General features: G+C 42.2%; 1 protein-coding gene across 2 annotated transcripts in view; it reads right to left on the minus strand.

Annotated features, from left to right (window-relative positions):
* The window catches only part of SLC28A3 (solute carrier family 28 member 3), a 66,080-nt gene extending 47,204 nt beyond the window's left edge, over positions 1 to 18,876 (minus strand). For both annotated transcript variants that reach the window (XM_013966159.2, XM_013966158.2), the window contains exon 1: positions 18,669 to 18,876. In XM_013966159.2, coding sequence (XP_013821613.1) covers positions 18,669 to 18,746 — 78 coding nt within the window. In that variant the 5' untranslated portion in view covers positions 18,747 to 18,876. The remainder of the gene's footprint in view (positions 1 to 18,668) is intronic.

Raw genomic sequence — 20,309 nt, forward strand, 5'->3', positions numbered from 1 at the left:
TTATTAAGGTATTGAAATTAATTTATGATAGGATAACATATATGCATCTCTGCTGCTGCTGCTGCTAAGTCGCTTCAGTTGTGTCTGACTCTGTGCGACCCCATAGACGGCAGCCCACCAGGCTCCCCCGTCCCTGGGATTCTCCAGGCAAGAACACTGGAGTGGGTTGCCGTTGCCTTCTCCAATGCATGAAAGTGAAAAGTGAAAAGTGAAAGTGAAATCGCTCAGTCGTGCCTGGCTCTTTGCGACCCCATGGACTGCAGCCTACCAGGCTCCTCCGTCCATGGGACTTTCCAGGCAAGAGTACTGGAGTGGGGTGCCATTGCCTTCTCCGTCTATTCACATTAACATCCAGTAAATCTACTAGTGAGATAAATCACATAATGCCCAGGAATAAAGAACTTTGCATTTGATTCTTATAGATTCTTGAAATGAGAAAATGAGTGATGGTTAAGCTTCCTGCTTAATTGTCTGAGGCTGACATCATATGATTTTTCTAAATGACTTTTTTTCTATCATAAATCATCAGCATTCTGGGTTATATTTAAAAGATGAAATGCAGATTATTTTCCAGTGTTAATTCTGGAACCCGACCAGACCAAGCTCAGGTAGACTAGAGAGTGGTTGTTGCATGCAGCGTCCACTTGGTGGTGCCACTCCCCTAATGCTGCTAGATAGAGGTGCCACCCAAGGCCAACCCAAGGGCCCCTCTGATCCTGGAAGTCTGGAAGCTGGAACCTGGTAAAACCATCACCGTGACCTCATTTTTATATACTCTGAATGCTTACTTAATATCCTTTCTAGGGTGATTATATCTAATAAATAAATCCAGGCATTGGTAAAAAGCATTCTGAGGTCACTGACCAAATCTGGGACAAATTGAATACCAAAAAGTAAAAAATATGAATAAAGTCTGTAACTTACTCACATCAAAAAATAAGGTGGAATGACAGACGGATAAAGGACAGCATAGATGAAAAAATATGTGATAAACTGCAGTAAAATATAGATTGTAGGTGATGTGTTCACTGCGAAACTCTCAACTTTTCTGGATGTTTGAAAAATTTCATAATTTAATGTTGGCAATTAATTATAAAATGATGAATAAAAAGGAATAGTAGTCCACAGTGATATTCAAAAAGAAAGAAATATGAAAGAAAGGGAAGTTCATTCTTTTCAAAAGAAAAGAATAAGGTAAGGAATATTGACAAAATGAAAGTCAACATTTTGCAGCTCCTAAGGTAATAATTGACTGAGGAAAAGGCCATCAATGGATGCAAAAACCATGGGGTGAAATGTACTGGGGACCTGAAGGATCACTTACTAATTAGAAAGAAAACAATGTAACTTCATAATGGAATAGTCTACCAAGTTATCCCAATAGTGGAGTTAAATTTCTCTAGCACACATATGTGTATGTTTTCCTTTTATCACATATGGTTTCTAGATCCTGGAACTAGCTCAAAGTCATATACATGTAGAATTGTACTCTCCGAGACATCACTGCCCTTCTGATGAGCTGTCTTTCACTCTTATCTTAGTGTCTGATACCTGTACGTGATAATGTAGGATTATTTCAGCCTGGTTCCAATTTCCTGTTATTGTTTCTTTTGCCTTTCTTTGAATTAAATTGATTGTTTAAATATTTGAGGACACTCCCACAAGGACTCCTAAGATAGACTTAAGAGGGAGAGGTCTCAAGACACCCACAGAGAAGCTAATAATACGAACAATAATCTGACAACTTCGGTGCTTTTTATTCTGGGTTGGGCACAGGGCTCTGTGCTTTCCCAGGAACTACCGTACTCAACCTCCTTTGCCCTTGATTTTCTAACATTTGCATCTTCATTAATTTTTTTGTTATGTGAAGTCAAGAATTCTTCTCCCATTAAAAACCGGTTTTCTATCTGCACTTACTGGTTGCTATGGTCTGAATGTTTGCATCCCCTCAAAACTCGTCATGTTGAAATTCTAACCCCCAAAGATGATGGTATTAGGAAGTGGGGCCTTCAAGAGTTGCTTGAGTCATGAGGGTGGAGCTTAATGATTGGGAATAATTAGTGCCCTTGTGAAAGTAAGCCCTCTGAGATCCCCACCCCCTCCACTACACAAGGACACAGGGATTTCAGGGTGCTGACTATAAAACAGGAAGAAGGCTCACACTAGAACCATGACCATGCTGACACCCTGATCTTGGGCTTCCAGTCTCCAGTTATCAATGTCCGTTATCTTTAAGCTACTGGGCCTGTGGTATTTTGTTACAGCAGCCTGATTAGATAAGATACTGGTTCTACTTTTTGCCTCATATTCATTCTTTAACCCATGCTGAACTGGCTCTCATTCCTACCATGCTAGAAATCACCCTTGCTAAAGTAAATCAATGGCTTCCGTTTCCCTAAGGCCAGTTTTCGTCGTACACAATGGACCAGGTGCTCTTTGAAATATTCTTGTCCCTGACTTCTGTGATCACATTTTGTTAGTTCTCCCTTACCATCTGGGCTTCTTCTCTTGTACTGTATAAGCCTTTTCACTCAACCCTTAACTGCTATGTACAGTTCCTTGGGGCTCCCTCCCAAGCACTCTCATTTACTCCTTTACCAAATACTTCCTGTGCACCTACTATGCCAGAGACCCTGTATTAGTTACTCGGCATTGCATATACAGTCCCTCTTCTCAGGAAGTTTAGAGGGAAAGCTGTCAACCATAAATTATTTAACTGATCATTTCATTATAGCCAGTATGTTAGCTAGCCAACTGTTTGCAGCCCCGTGGACTGTAGACTGCTAGGCTCCTCTGTCCATGGGATTACCCAGGCAAGAATGCTGGAGTGGGTTGCCATTTCCTCCTCCAGAGGATCTTCCTGACCCAAGGATCAAATGTGTCTCCTACATTGGTGGGTGGATCCTTTATCACTAGAACCACCTGAGAAGCCCCGTAGTTGGTATAAGGACTATTGGAAAGTTCAAGGTACCATGTCAACAGGTTAATTGGAATAAACTTGGCTGTGTCTGAAATTCCAAAGATTCAACTCATTTAATCACAGAGGGAACCAGAAATGCTCTTATAAGCAAAACATCTTCTCACATTTGAGAAAAAAATTAATAAACAAGAATAAAATCCTTTTGAATTTCTCAGTTGAAATTGAGGTTCTTCTTACTCTCATTTCCTTCTCTGGAGTGTTTCACTAGGTAAATCTCTAGTCTGTCTGGATGGACCAAATTAAAATTTAGGTGGTGAGGTGGTTGCAGATTGTGTTTTGTTTATAAAAACGCTTCTACCTTGTGCCACAAGGCTGCTGGTAGTCTTTCTGTAGGGCTCCTGATTGTCAAAGATCGAAAGATTAAGACATGTTGGCTATCTATATTTTGTTGCAACTTTTAAATGTACCTTGAACTTCCAAACCACATCATTCCAGCCTGTAGGACAAATATTCTTGGATCTTTGATTAAAACCTGGAATGATAGCTTTAATAGAAGGCAAAAAAATAAAATCACTTTCTCCTTATCCCAACTGTAAATAGATTGTGACTCCATCAAGAGTGCCATCAATATTGAAGCCCAAGCGGCTGTTGGTTCTGGTATTAGAACCCAAGTCGGAATTACATAGTTCTTTGAAATTTGGGGTCTGTGTTATTTATTACACATGGCCTAAAAACATTGTTCTGTCTCTGTTATTACCTGTCACCCACACTTCTAGGGTTTGTTGTTGTTGTTATTTTTGTTGTTAACCTGTCCTCTCAGAGTTCTGGGCCTTCTTGGTTCTCTCTTCTCCCTATCTAGACAGTTTCAATTTTAGAATGATTCACATTCTAAGAGGTAATTTGTTATACATTTCCTATGCCTCATGGCATCCAACGGAGAAGGCAATGGCACCCCACTCCAGTACTCTTGCCTAGGAAATCCCATGGGTGGAGGAGCCTGGTAGGCTACAGTCCATGGGGTTGCGAAGAGTCTGACACGACTGAGAGACTTCACTTTCACTTTTCACTTTCATGCATTGGAGAAGGAAATGGCAACCCACTCCAGTATTCTTGCCTGGAGAATCCCAGGGACAGAGGAGCCTGGTGGGCTGCCGTCTGCGGGGTCGCACAGAGTCGGACACGACTGACGTAACTTAGCAGCAGCAGCAGCAGCAGCAGCATGGCATCCAAACACCAAACGAAAGGATAAACACCCCCTTCCCCCTTTTATAAACAGAACCCACACAGATAACCAGGTATAATAAAGCCCCACATATTCAGAGCTGTGGCTATTAGTAAGGTGGCATTTTCAGTTGGTGACAAAGCTGATGTAAGGAGTAACAGTGTCTCATTTAGTAATGACATCAGAACCTCTTTGTGAAATTTCAGGCTGTGTAAAGTAATTTTAAAAGGGTGCATAAGTCAATATAGTAGAGGGGTCCTGTTTAGTTCAGTTCAGTCGCTCAGTTGTGTCCGACTCTTTGCAAGCTCATGAACTGCAGCACGCCAGGCCTCCCTGTCCATCACCAACTCCCAGAGTCCACCCCAAACCCATGTTCATTGAGTCTGTGATGCCATCCAACCACCTCATCCTCTGTCGTCTCCTTCTCCTCCTGCCTTCAATCTTTCCCAGTATCAGGGTCTTTTCCAATGAGTCAGCTCTTCTCATCAGGTGGCCAAAATATTGGAGTTTCAGCTTCAACATCAGTCCTTCCAATGAACACTCAGGACTGATCTCCTTTAGGATGGACTGGTTGGATGTCCTTGAAGTCCAAGGGACTCTCAAGAGTCTTCTCCAACACCACAGTTCAAAAGCAACAATCCTTTGGTGCTCAGTTTCTTTATAGTCCAACTCTCACATCCATACAAGACCACTGGAAAAATGTAAAGGCATCTAAACCTGCTATGAACTTTAATTGCCACTTGAAGCCATGGGTAGACAGTGGCTCTGCTCTAAACCACATTTTAGCGATTGTGTTTTTTTCCTGAATATATTTGTAACGTACTTTGATGTTTATGCTGATGAGTTTTTAATGTACTTTTGGAGATATTTCAGTCTTGTGTACTCTTCTGACATCAGAAAAGTACCCCTGCTTGTTTGCAGTCTTATCGTATAATCAGCCTACCACAGGCTTTCATGTACAGCAAAGTAATTAATATTGTGCAAGTGTAAAGTATTTCTGCTATGAAAGTAGTTTGAAAAATGAGAAATTATTTAAAATGGTTACAGAATACAAGTTAATTTCCTTTCCCTACTTCAGTCTGCTTTACCAGCAAAAGGATCCCTTATTTGTCATTGTGAAATTCTTAGAAAATGTGTTTAATCCTCTTAAATATACTCAATACTAAAAATCTATATTTCTTATTTTGGTAAGCATGGTAAGTTCTGTTGGGTACAGAGTACAAGGCGCAATCAAAGGATGGTGAGGACCTTTCCCATTGCATCTCTTGAGCTGTCTGATTTTTTTTTCTCCAGTGTTTTGTTTTACACAGGTTTTGAATTTCTTAACTTTTATTGTGTCTACTAAATACTGCATATGTACTATTCTGATTGTTTACTACCAATAAAAGACCTGTTAATCATACACACAGAAAAATTAAAATTAAGTATGGTCTAATACTTATACAAAAACTGTGAAGAATATAACGTTTGTCTGTGAACCAGTTTGGTCAGACAAATCACTAAATGACTTTATTCTTTCAATTAATTTCTTCATTTCATTTCATCTCATTTCAGAAAACATAGCTTCAGCTCTTCATTAATGTCTATTATTGGAGAAAGACAGAGTAAGAAGGAAGAAAAGGGAAAGAGGGAAGAAGATATGCAGGTGGTATCAAGAGACACTGGATATCATTAATGATACCTTCATCTTGTAACTTCATCTTGTCATACCTTGAGTAGCCCCTAAGCTATTCAAAATCCTGCTTTGTTTTTGCAACCATTGGTTTATATAGTGGGTATTACAACTTGGGACCTTCCTGCAAGTTCAGTGAAATCAACCCCGAGTCTACTTTCAGTTCCTGCTTCAGCCACTCTCCAGCCGTCTTCATGTAAAGGTGAGTTTCAGGGACGTCCCTGGTGGTCCAGTGGTTAGGACTCTGAGCTTCCACTGCAAGGGGCCCAGATTCAATCCCTGGTCAGGGAACTAAGATCCCACAAGCTCTGGGGTGTGGGGAAAAAAAAAAAACAACAACAACAACAAAGCAGGCTGTTTTATGCCAAATCCTGAATCACCTATGGGATAAAGTCTGGGTCAGTCATGCCTGATTCTTGAGTTATTGTGGGGCGTTATGGTCATTTATTTCTAAATATTATCCTTACTTAGAACTGCAGTATTTTTTGCTGGTGGATAGCATATATTATGTCACAGGCATTTGAATTTGTTCACAACTGGAAAAATTTTGGTTTTTGGCTTCCCTGGTAGCTCAGCTGGTAAAGAATCTGCCTGCAGTGTGGGAGACATAGGTTCAGTCCCTAGGTTGGGAATATCCCCTAGAGAAGGGAATGGCTACCCACTCTAGTGGCCTGGAGAATTCCATGGACTGTATAGTCCATGGGGTTTCAAAGAGTTGAACATGACTGAGCGACTTTCACTTCACTTCACTTCACTTCACTTCACTTCACTTCAAAATTACGTTAGCCATTAAGCACTTCTTTCCACAGAGTGCTAATTAAGTGCTAGAAACTTACAGTATACAAAAAATTTTTTAAAGAAATTCATTTGACTAAATAGAACATGAATCAAAATGAACCAAAATATCTGTAGGGCTTGCAAGTGCTCAGTCATGTCCGACTCTTTGTGACCCCATGGATTGCAGCCCCCCAGGCTCTTCCTGTCCATGAAAATTTCCAGGCAAGAATACTTGAGTGGTTGCTATTTCCTACTCCTGGGGGATCTTCCTGACCTAGGGATCAAACCTGTGTCTTCTGCAACTCCTGCATTGCAGGCGGATTCTCTACTTCTGAGCCACTGGTGAAGCTCCAGAATAAACCAAAATATTTGTAAATCACTTTTTAAAGTGCTGTGAAGAGCCCTAGGTGTTGAGAGCTGAGCTCTCCAGTGTGCTGGGGGACCTCAGGGACATAAGGTTTTATGTTCAGTTGACATGGTAAAAATTCAGATCTGCTTGCTTGCATCTCTCACAGTTTTTCCATGAGTGAATTCCAAGATTTGCTATAAGAAGAGACAGACTTCACACTTAGAGTTCAAAATTTGGTTTCACCTGCACCAAAATAGCCTCCCCACCTAAATGGTTTAAATAATAGTTACTTGAGCATTAGTAATAAATACTTGAGCATTTGTTAGGTACCAGTGCTTTACATTTGGAGGAGGAAATGGCAACCCACTCCAGCATTCTTGCCTGGAGAATCCCAGGGACAGAGGAGCCGGGTGGGCTGCCATCTATGGGGTCGCACAGAGTCGGACACGACTGAAGTAACTTAGCAGCAGCAGCAGTGCTTTACATTAATATCACAAAAAGTCTTATGATGCAGGGTATCAGTAACTATTTTTGGATGAGAAAATAGGTATAGAAGTTATGTAACTTGGGAGTTGCTTGCTGGTCCTGTGGTTAAGAATCTGACTTCCAATGCAGGGGATGTAGGTTTAGTCTGTGGTCGGGGAACTAGGATTTCACATGTTGTTGGGCAGTTAAATCCACGTACCTCAACTACTGGGCCCACACTCTAAAGCCTGTGAGCAGCAACTAGAGAAGACTGAACACTGCAGTGAAGACCCAGTGCACCAAAAAAAAAAAAAAAAAAAGAAGAAGAAGAAGTTAGGTAGTGTGCCCAAATCACAGAACTAGTAGTTTAGTTCTGAAGTTTCGATCCAAGGGGTTTTGTCCTCCTAGAAAAATTTAATATGTAGCTTTTAACCTCAGTATCTGTGCCCTGTTATTCTCATTTCCCCCAACCCCCAACAGTATGGCTTTTTTCAAGAGTTCACCCCCTTTCTCTCTCCTACTTCTTCCTTAATGAGGGGCCCTTTGCCATCTCCAGCCAAGGTCAAAGTCACATATGCTATGGCCAGTGCTTGGAACATTGCAGTCTACTTCTTACTCCCACCTGCGCTTTTCTAAATTCTTCCTTCCCTACTCCTTTCTTCCCTCTTCCCTGACCTAAAGACCTTGTGCTCTGCAAGGGAACAAGGAAGTGGCTATGTGGAGCAACAGAAAGCCACAAATATGCAGTCTCCTGGAAACGTCCTTTGTTGAATCTGCCCCTCCTTGCTGGATCCAACATACCCTGTTTCTAGACCTTTGCTTCTCTCCTGCTTTGCTTGCCTGCATCTGCCCCTCAATTAAGCAAATATTTTGTTTCAAACCTCCCTGGCTGCCCAAGTCAGACCAGTACTCTCGAACCAACTTACTCCTTGTAAATGTTCCTGAACCTTTAGTCTTGAGTGGATGAGAGACTCAGAACGCAATAACTAGAATTAGAAAAATAAAGATTTTTAAAAAGCTAGCAAAGTTATAAAGTAATATGGATGACAGTGTAGGATGATCAGTACATTTCCAAAGCTGAGCAGGTCAGCAGAGTAAGGTAACTGTGTGGTCCAGAAGGGGAGCTGTTAATGCCTGTTCTGGCCCCTTTTAGACTATGACTGACACTTTCTCATGATGCAAAGAGCCTTATCTCATATGAATAGGTTACTTTCTGATCATGTTTCATGGAGAAATATACATATATATTTAATTGATGTATAGTTGATTTATATACAGCCTTGACATACTCCTTTTCCTATCTGGAAACAGTCTGTTGGTCCATGTCCAGTTCTAACTGTTGCTTCCTGACCTGCCTATAGGTTTCTCAAGAGGCAGGTCAGGTGGTCTGGTATGCCCATCTCTTTCAGAATTTTCCACGGTGTATTGTGACCCACACAGTCAAAGGCTTTGGCATAGTCAATAAAGCAGAAATAGACGTTTTTCTGGAACTCTCTTGCTTTTTCCACGATCCAGCAGATGTTGGCAATTTGACCTGTGGTTCCTTTGCCTTTTTTAAAACTAGCTTGAACATCTGGAAGGTCACGGTTCACATATTGCTGAAGCCTGGCTTGGAGAATTTTGAGCATTGCTTTACCAGCGTGTGAGATGAGTGCAATTGTGCAGTAGTTTGAGCATTCTTTGGCATTGACTTCTTTGGGATTGGAATGAAAACTGAGTTTTTCCAGTCCTGTGGCCACTGCTGAGTTTTCCAAATTTGCTGGCATATTGAGTGCAGTACTTTCACAGCATCATCTTTCAGGATTTGAAATAGCTCAATGGGAATTCTATCACCTCCACTAGCTTTGTTCGTAGTGATGCTTTCTAAGGCCCATTTGACTTCACATTCCAGGATGTCTGGCTCTAGGTGAGTGATCACACCATCGTGATTATCTGGGTTGTGAAGATCTTCTTTGTACAGTTCTTCTGTGTATTCTTGCCACCTCTTCTTAATATCTTCTGCTTCTCTTGAGAGTCCCTTGGACTGCAAGGAGATCCAACCAGTCCATTCCGAAGGAGATCAGCCCATCAGCCCTGAGATTTCTTTGGAAGGAATGATGCTAAAGCTGAATCTCCAGTACTTTGGCCACCTCATGCAAAGAGTTGACTCACTGAAAAAGACTCTGATGCTGGGAGGGATTGGGGGCAGGAGGAGAAGGGGACGACAGAGGATGAGACGGCTGGATGGCATCACTGACTCGATGGATGTGAGTCTGAGTGAACTCCCGGGAGTTGGTGATGGACAGGGAGGCCTGGCATGCTGCGATTCATGGGGTCACAAAGAGTTGGACACGGACTGAGCAACTGAACTGAACTGATTTATAACGCATGTTAGTTTCAGGAGTAGAGCAAAATGACTCATATATATATACATGTATGTATAATTGCAAGATTTTGACTATAGTTCGCTATGCTATACAATAGGTCTTTGTTGTTTATCTATTTTATATATAGTAGTGTGTATAGTGAAAGTGAAAGTCGCTCAGTTGTGTCCGACTCTTTGCGACCCCATGGACTTTGTTCATGAAATTCTCCAGGCCAGAATACTGGAGTGGGTAGCCATTTCCTTCTCCAGGGAATCTTCCCAACCCAAGCATTGAACCCAGGTCTCCCACATTGCAGGCGGATTCTTTATCAGCTGAGCCACAAGGGAAGCCTAGTAGTGTATACATGTGATCCTAATTTATCCCTCCCTCTCAATGAAGAATTTATTCCATGACTTTAGTTGCAACCTCTTATAATCTGGCTGGCTAACTTATTCTAGAATGTTCCTAAGTCCACAGACTATAGAAATTCAGTTTCAAATGTAAATGTATTGGTTTTAGATTCTTGGGACCAAGATTTTGAAATTAGCAAAGAGCCATGAGGTAAATAAAGAACTGTCCTCTATTCCTGTATTCCTCTTGTAACCACCCTCTCCATCTTCCTGTTCGTGTCTCTCATATATTTTCATTCAGGGCCTTGCCTTCTCCATATAATGTCATATGAGAAAAATAGTTCTTGACATGGTGGCCTGGGGAATTATACACTTTGGGCCCTAATGAGCATTTTCCTTCCACTCAGCTCAAAGGTCTGCATAGTCAAAACTATGGTTTTTCCAGTAGTCATGGATGGATGTGAGCATTGGGCCATAAAGAAGGCTGAGCACCAAAGAACTGATGGCTTTTGAATTGTGGTGCTGGAGAAGATGTGTGAGAATCCCTTGGACTGCCAGGAAATCAAACCAGTCAGTCCTAAAGGAAATCAACCCTGAATATTCACTGAAAGGACTGATGATGAAGCTGAAGCTTCATGTATTTTGGCCTCCTGACGCAAAGAGCCAACTCATTGCAAAAGACCCGGATGCTGGGAAAGACTGAAGGCAGTAGCAGAAGCGGGCAACAGAAGATGAGTTGCTTGGATAGCATCATCGACTCAAGGGACTCAGAGTCTGAGCAAACTCTGGGAGATGGTGAAGGACAGGGAAAAGGGTCGAACCCAACATAGCGACTGAACACCAAACAGCAACAGCTCAGAGTAGGTGCTCAAAAGATATTTGTAGAATGAGTTAGTGAGGGAATGAAAGCCTGTAGATACTCATTTTGAACATTTAGGAACCTTTCTCCAACTCCCAGTCTAGGGGAGATCACCTCCTTGCATCATGAATAGCATTTTTTACATACTATGCTCTGTTACTTTGCCATTGTTACCTAATTTAACCTAACAGAAGCTCCCTGTTTTCAGCTCCTAGTATAATGTCTGGCACGAGGTCAGAACTCAATAAATTTTTGTTGAATCAATAAATGTTATGCTTTATGTTGAAAGAGTTTTGGCTCTTGGAAGGAATGAGACAAACAAAGGCTTGAATTTATAAAACCAGGAGATTGGAAGGAACACCAAGATGTCTTCAGGTATGTTTCCTGACAATCATTCCCAGTAATCATCTCCTTTGTTCCTGAAAACCCATGAGAGTTTTCTTAACATTGTGACTCCCAGGATTTTCATAAGAAACTTCTATTTACTGTCAAAGGATATAAGACATTTACCTTCTCTTTCTTTCTGATTTTCAAAGGAAAAAGAAAGTATGACCAGGCATGCCAAGACTATAAATGGCTTCTGGGCCAAAGGTCTTAGCCCATGTGTGGAGTGAATTTAGATGTCTCCAACTCCAGAGCCTGGCTTTAAGTGAAAATCATGCTGTTCTTCATCTGCCTAAATCTGCAATATGAAGACAAAATTCCAAATTTCTGTGGCATGATAGAGATTTGGGGTTCATGCTCCCAATAATCTGTTCTATACAAAATTTCAAATTCTCCCACCTTTGATATTTTTTGACAAATAACAGTTCAGTTAGCATCCGGGGCCTAGTTTGTCATCAACATCAACAGTGTCTAGATAAAATGGGTCTGCAAGCATCACTGTCTTCCTTTTAAATTAAGAGCTTATGGAGTAGAAGTTTTATAATCAGTAGTAAAAGAGAGAGAGAGACAGGAAGGCTGGTAACCAGTCTTGGATCTGTCTTAACTGAGGTAAGAACGTTTTCCTGAAAACCTTGGCAGCCCATCCTTTAGAGGTCTAGAGGTTGGGGCTGTGTTGGCGGCACACAGTACCCTGTGAGCCAGTTTCAATTTGTGTTCCCATGACTGATCAAGGGCTTTCAGTCATCACTGACATGACATCTGCATGACAGTCAGGACCAGAGATAGATAACAAATCAGGTTCTACTCCATGCAATCAACATGTAGAACCTCAAAAGAAGCCTCTTAGAATCAGAAGGGATATTCATGGAAGGAAAATAAAGCATTTAATCTCCCTCTTCTCCTTTCCTTTTCCTGTGACCATTAGATGCCAGTTTTGGTAAAAGGCAGCCATGATGGCTGTAAGCCTCAGAACCTTAGTGCTTGCTGTACTCACGACTGATCGTCCGGTGCATGCCTCCCAAAGCTACTCTCACTCTCCTGAAGCCTCAGATGTGGCTAGAACCATTCGTCATTTAATCATACACATACTCCTTTATGACATGTCTAGCTTTGCTATTTAAATCTCAGGTTATTGGGCTTCCCTTGTGGGTCAGTGGTAAAGAGTCTGCCTGCCAATACAGGAGACACCAGTTCAGTCCCTGATCTGGGAAGATCCTTTACACCTTGGAGCAACTAGGACCGTGTGCCTCAACTACTGAGCCTATGCTCTAGAGTCAGGGAGCTGCAACTAGAGAGTAGTCCCTGCTTGCCAGAACTGGAGAGAAGGCCCATGCAGAAAAGAAGGCCTCACCAAAATAAAAAAAAAAAAAAAAAATATATATATATATATATATATATATATATATAATCTAAGATTATTGGTACCATTGGCAGGAATGATGGAGTAAGAACATCTCAAATTCCTCACCTTCATAAAGGCAACAAGAACACTGGCAAAATTGTCAAAATCACTTTTTTTGGAGCTCTGGAAGTTAACCAAAGGCTTATGACAATCCAGAGAGTATTTTTTCCAAATAAAATGACTGAATCTCAGAACTGCAGGCTTTGTGGTGTCTGAACTCTCTGGTCCTATTCCACTCTCCCCGGAGTCATGATGACCTTGAAAAACAACTGAAATAGCAGTGAAAACTAAGCAGCCTAGCATCCTAAGGAAGAGAAAAAATGGGAATGTCACTCTCCCAAAGTCTAGTTTCAAGATCACAGCCCTTATTTGACCTGTCTTGCAGTTCCTTGGCAATTCCCACTCGCAAGGCTTGTCTTTATTTAATCTGATTCTGCATTCGTGTATGTGTATGCATGCAAAGTTACTTCAGTCGTGTACAACTCTTTGTGACCCTACGGACTGTAGCCCACCAGGCTCCTCTGTCCATGGGATTCTCCAGGCAAGAAAACTGGAGTGGGTTGCCATGCTCTCCTCCAGCAGATCTTCCAACCCAGGGATCAAACCTGTCTCCTGAGTCATCGTTCACCCAATACTATTTCCCTGAGGACCATGGTTTAACATCGGAGGCAGCTGCCTGAGATGGTGATGACTATTGGAGAAAACAGCAAGATAAACAAAAATGTAAAGGAAAAGTTGGAGAATGAGATATCCATAAGGGAAACTAGAAGCCCAGGGATGCCCGAGAAAGACCTGAGAAAAATAAAAATTCTCATTTCTGGCTGATGTGGAAACTCAACAGAAGCAGAGTCGAGTAAGCATGGAATTGGAGCTGGCCTGCCGGAGGACTGTGGACAACCTCCCCAGCAGTCACAGAGCCCCTAGCATGGACGGGGACATTGATTGGTTTCAGGCACTTGGGAATTTATGTCAGATCCATAACTAATTATTAAACTCACTGAACAGAGCCTTTAGTGGCTACACATGACAATAAATGCAGACTCCATAGAATTAGTTCAGTTAATTCAATAAACAAACCAATAGGAACAATAATGGCAACAGCAACAACCAGCAACAACAAACCCCGGAAAAGGGGGGAGGTACTTGTTTTTCAGAATTACCACATTATTTCATTTTCTTAAATCGAAGTATTGTTGATTTATATAATGTTTTGGTAGTTTCAGGTGTACAGCAAAGTGATTCAGTTCTTTCTATATATTCTTTCCCAGATTATTTCATTTTAGGTTATTACCAGATGTTGACTAGAGTTCCCTATTTTATTTCGCTATCCTGAGTGAGGGAGGCAGTTGAGCAAAATGTGCAGGATGGGACTGTCCGAGCTGAGGGATGACAATGTCCTGTTCCTTGACCTGGTTGGTATTTTTTCATACCTTGTCTATCTGGTTTCATGTGTTTTTCTGCATGTTACATTTTACAATGATTGGAAAAACCCTGCCTGCAACTCTGATCTTGCCTCTTCTGAACCCGCCTCTCTCCCTTCTGCCAGAGGAATGTCTTTTCTCTCCTCATTTTCTCCAGGCTCTTAATGCCTACTTACAACACAAACTGTCCCCGGCCCCCACCCTGCCCCAGTGACCAGTGATATCCAAGTTAGCAAATCAAATGAACTTGTCTCCTCCATGGAGGAGTCTTTGCTTTTGACCTTGCAGTTCTTTCCCCCTGAGCTTCCCCAGACTCTGCCCCCTCACCTGGTTCTGTCCTCTCTTCCTGTGACTTTCCAGTTCCTGATACACTGGCGCTCCCCGGGTTCCCTTCCCATGGTCTCATCCACGCCCTTGCCCACCTCTCTGCTAACAGCCCCCCAAAGTTCAGTGTCCCTTCCAGGCTCTGGTGCAGGTGTGCCTGAAGCTTCCTGCTTCATCTCCATCTTTATCTGAATGTTCGGTATCATCTGAGTTTCAAACAACAGGCCTCAAAATGAAGTCATTCTCTTCCTTGCTCCAACCTGATTCCTAGATTTTCTATCTCTGTAAAGGGAATCACTTCTAAGTTGACATCTCAAGCTAGAAATGTGGATGTGTCGTTCTCTTTAACCTGAGTACCAAGAGCTTCTATTATTATGTACACATTGTGCTAGGCTTGCTACTTTATGCCTCGCTGCCCCCTACTTCCAGATTCCTATTTTGAAAATTTCATGCCCTGAGTGGTATGTCAGGAGATGGAAACTTTGGGACATGATTAACTCAACAGGGCAGAGCCTTTGTGAATGGGGTTAGTGTCTTTATAAAAAAAGACCTCAGAGAGCTCCCTGGTATTTTTGTCTTTGTGAGGATGGGGGCCTCACCAGATACTGAATCTGCTGATGCCTTGATCTTGGACCTCCCAGTCTCCAGAACTGCGAGAAATACATTTCTGTTTATAAGCCACCCAGTTCAAGATACTGGGTTGGCCAAAAAGTTTGTTTGGGACTTTGTCGACAAAGGTTGGTATAGTCAAAGCTACAGTTTTTCCAGTAGTCATGAATGGATGTGAGAGTTTGACCATAAAGAAGGCTAAGCATTGAAGAACTGATGCTTTTGAACTGTGGTGCCAGAGAAGCCTCTCGAGAGTCCTTTGGACTGCAAGGAAATCAAACTAGTCAATCCTAAAGGAAATCAACCCTGAATATTCATGGAAGGACCGAAGCTGAAGCTCCAATACTTTGACCACCTGATGCAAAGAGCTGACTCTTTGGAAAAGATCTTGATTCTGGGAAGGATTGAAGGCAGGGGAAGGGGGCGACAGAGGATGAGTTGCTTGGATAGCATCATCGACTCAATGGACATGAGTTTGAGCAAACTCCAGAAGATAGTTAAGACAGGGAGGCCTGGCATGCTGTAGTTCATAGGGTTGCAAAAAATCAGACAAGACTTAGCAGCTGAACAATAGCAAGCCACCTAGTCCGAGATATTGGGTTGGCCAAAAGGTTCGTTTGAGTTTTCCTGTAAGATTTTATGGGAAAAGCCTGAATGAACTTTTTGGCCAACACAGTATTTTGTTACAGCAGCCTGAGTGAATTAAGACCGTTTTTAAAGAAACCATATAGTACATACGTCATTTACGTATATTACAGAGGAAGTCGTGGAAATATTCACAGGCAGGGGAGCTCTTAATCCTCTCCCTGACAATCCCACTGCAGGGGGGCCTCTAATTAGTATTAATTAGTATTAATACTGTCACCCAGCATCAGTTTCCATTGCCTATAACCTGGTTCTGACCATCAGACTAACCTAACTGGTATCTCAACCACACACAAATCTCTTCCCATTTCTGTTCACCTTTAAGTAGTGCTGGAGTACTTTAATACTTTGATCATATAAATTTCGATCGTTTCCTTCTTGAACATCTGATGAGCACACATGGAGGCCACATGGTCTAACACCAGCCTCCCCCATTCCCTTCACCCCGCCAACTCCACATCCTCTCTACCCAGAGCACGCAGGCTCTTTCAGGCCCTGGGCCAGGGAACAGGCAGTTCTCTTTGTTTGAGATACTCTGTTCACAACCTTCCCTGTTTATCTGGGAAATCCTTGCCTACCCTTAAGCGACACCTGATGTTCTCTGAACATCTGTGACACAGAATAGTTTGTTATTCCCTGTTGAATTGGCTCTCTCCCTGGTGGTGGCCATATCTAGGGGGCAGTTAACAACCATGCTGAGTAAATAGGTGTCTCTGGAAATTCTTATTGAAGGTCTAGCACTGGACAGATAACCTGGTCAGCACTTGAACAATCTGCATCACTGGAGGCAGAGATGGTGAGGAGACATCTCACAGGTATCATAATCTTGTCTTCCAGTAGTTACCGCCACATAGTTCCTAGTCACTTCTCCACAATTTATTGACCCTAAAAGCGCAATCCTGCTTTTCTTTGTCTATACACTTCTCCACAATTTATCATCCTTTTAAAAAATTCTGAGTCTTACTGCTTCATTGGGATTTTTACTTTCTTTCTGTGAAATTTATGTTTACAGAAAATTAAAAATATTAATAAACTTTGTATGCCTTTTCTACTATTTAATCTCCCATTTGTCAGTTTAATTCACAGACCTTAGGAGCTGAATCTAAGACAGTAGAGGGAAGGATTTTCTCTCCCCTGCACTTACACCCTGTGAGATGAGCATGACTGTGATAAATACGCAGATGATGAAACTGAGGATCAGGGAAGTTACAATAACTTGCGGAAGACTCAGGACAACTCAGGGTTGGGTCAAAAGCTTTTACCTTCCTTGTTCCTTTCTTTGCTATTGCTTAAACATTTGTTTTGCTTGTGTATTGAAGTTAAAGCCTAGGGGATTTCTGACAACTGTTCACATGGCTTCGCAGGTTGAGTGTCAGCTTAGGAAAGGAAGCATACTTGGGAAGAGCCTTGAAAAATCCCTGTCCCAGACCCAGTCAGAAAGCCTGGTATTTTCTGGAGACAGTCTCCTGTGGCATATGGACCTGGGCCAAGCAGCATTACTCACTCAGTGAGTTTTGGTTGATGACATAAGACAGTTTGCAAAACCCAGCTGTGTGGGGCAGGTACCCAGGCCTGATCTGACAGAGGATTTAATACCTGGTTTAAGAAAAAGGAACTCTGATCTGAATAAACAATTTCTTCAAAGAGGACGTATACATGACCAACAGGTACACAAAAAAAAGTTCAACACCGCTAGTTATTAGAGAAATACAAATCATATCACCTCACACCAGTCATAATGGCAATCAGCAAAAAATCCACAAACAGCAAATGCTGGAGCGGGTGTGGAAAGAAGGGAGCCCTCCTACAGTGTTGGTGGAAATGTTAATTGGTACAGCCACTATGGAGAACAGTATGGAGGTTCCTTAAAAAACTAAAAATAGAGATACCATATGACCCGGCAATCTCACTGCTGGGCATATACTCATAAAAAAAAAAAAAAAAACATGATCCAAAAGTATCCATGCACCCCAGTGTTCACTGCAGCACCATTTATCAAAGCCAAGAAATGGAAGCAACCTAAATGTCCATTGACAGAGGGGTGGATAAAGAAGATGTGATGCATATACACAATGGAATAATACTTAGCCATTAAAAAGAATGAAACACTGCCATTTGCAGCAATATGGACGAAACTAGAGAGTGCCATTCTGAGTGAAGTAAGTCAGGCAGAGAAGGAGGAATATTGTATGACACCCCTTATATGTGGAATCAAAAAAGAAATTACACAAATGAACTTATTTACAAAACAAAGGGACTCACAGACTTAGAAAATGAGCTTACGGTTGCTGGGGGAAGGTATACTTAGGGAGTTTGGGAAGGTCAAGTACACACTGCTTCATTTAAAATGGATAACCAACAAGGATTGGAACTCTGCTCAATGTTATATGCCAGCTTGGGTGGGAGAGGGGGTTGAGGGATATTTAGGGCTGAGTCCCTTTGCTGTTCGCCTGAAACTACCACAATCTGGTTAATTTACTATATCCCAATACAAAATAAAAAGTTTGAAGTTTGGTGGGAAAAAAAAGAATACACATGTATACTTAAAGAAAGAGAGAGAGGAAGGAACTCTGAGGTGCTGACTACGTTCAGGATCTAGATTCTTCCCCATTCTTCCCCACTCACCAGTTCTTTGGGAAACTGTATGTAAATACTATATCCATGCCATATGAGCCCTAAACACAAGCAGGAGAGGAAAGTGTTGTTTTCAAGTGATAGGGCAGGTCAGGGATCAAAACAAGTTCAGTTAAGAGACTTTTCAGGTTTGTCAACCCAAGAAGGAAAGAATAATAGGCTTAAAGAGAACCATTAAGAACCTTATTGCATTACAATAAGACCTTCGCTTTAGTGAAGAAACTTGCCAGAAAGGCCAGGAAAGAACATTAATTACTTGGTCTTAAATATAAAACAAAAGCTCTGCTCACCTGAAAGCCACTGTTGCTGCAACCCTGGGCTGGGAGGGTCGCCACCCTCTGCAGCTCCACAGAGCTTTTCCTGCTCATGGCCTTGGGCTCCGGAGTCTTTTCGGACGTCTGGGCTGGAGATCCGCTGTACCTGTGAAATCAAACACAGCCTCTGCTGAAGTCAGAATGCCACCTGCTGTCATAGGCACCAGGCCATTGATTCAGTTTGGGAACTTTGATCTAAATCTCCTGGTTGGGGTGGGGCAGGAGTGGCGAGGGGCGGGGTGGACGCTTTCAGGGCAGGTCCACCTACCTTATTAATCCTTCTCATTATCCCCATTCCTGCCGGTCCATTTTCACTCAGGGAAGAAGACTCCTGTGGTGCTCAAAACTGAAAAGAACATTTTCTCTACAGTCTTGAGTGAAAGAATCTAATTTCTGTGCTAGTGTTGGGCACTGGGAGTGGTGAGTGGCAGGAAACATAAGGGCTGGCTATTACCAAGTGACCAGGATTCTGTGCTAGGTCTGTGTTCTAGACATTACATATGGTGGTCTTGATTTATCTTGAAACAAAGGAAAACTGAGGTGTCCCTGAACATCACCTCAGTTAATCTCAGAGTAACAAAAGTTAATGGTTTGCTCAGGGCCATTTGGCTAATGAATGGACAGTGAAAAGTCAAATTCAGGTCTGGGGGATTCCAAAGCCTTCTTACTCTACCCCTGCCAGCAAATAGGGTCGCTTCAAAAAATTCAACTCCTAGAGGGACTTCCCTGGTGGTCTAGTGTTTAAGACTTCTAAGTGTTTAAAAATGGTCTAGATCAAAATATCTTAAAAATAAATCCAGCTCCTAGAAATGCAAAGATGTAGCAGGTAAATGAAAAGTGACCAACTTAAAAGATTCTTTCCTCTATGAAATTTTTAGCTATGGGATTTTTTCCCCCCCCCAAAACAGCAATCTGCCCTAGTACGTTTAAAATGAACTATTGCGCATCTATTCATTATTATAATTATGAGGTCTGTGCGGAAATGTGAAAAATGTTTATGTTCAGTGAAAAACTAAAATGTATAAATTGAATGCTGTGTACAGTAGACAAAGAATGGAAGAAGATATCACATATTGCTGCTGCTGCTGCTGCTGCTAAGTCGTTTCAGTCGTGTCCGACTCTGTGTGACCCCAGAGACGGCAGCCCACCAGGCTCCCCCGTCCCTGGGATTCTCCAGGCAAGAACACTGGAGTGGGTTGCCATTTCCTTCTCCAATACATGAAAGTGAAAAGTGAAAATGAAGTCGCTCAGTTGTGTCTGACCCTCAGCGACCCCATGGACTGCAGCCCACCAGACTCCTCCATCCATGCGATTTGCCAGGCAAGAGTACTGGAGTGGGGTGCCATTGCCTTCTCTGTATCAAATATTACTAGTGGTTATTTCTGGGTTGTGGTTTTTTTTTTAATCCTCTGCATGTTTTATTTTATTTATTTATTGGGATTGCACTGGGTCTACATTGCTGCTTTCAGATTTTCTCTAACTGTGGTGAATGGGGGCTACTCATCCTTGTAGTTCACAGGCCTCAGTAATTGCAGCACATGGGCTCAGGAGCTGTGGTTCCCAGGCTCTTCAGTTCAGTCTCAGTAGTTATGGTGCATGGGCTTAGCTGTTCCATGG

Source organism: Capra hircus, chromosome 8 (genome assembly GCF_001704415.2).
Source record: "Capra hircus breed San Clemente chromosome 8, ASM170441v1, whole genome shotgun sequence".
Lineage (NCBI taxonomy): Eukaryota > Metazoa > Chordata > Mammalia > Artiodactyla > Bovidae > Capra > Capra hircus.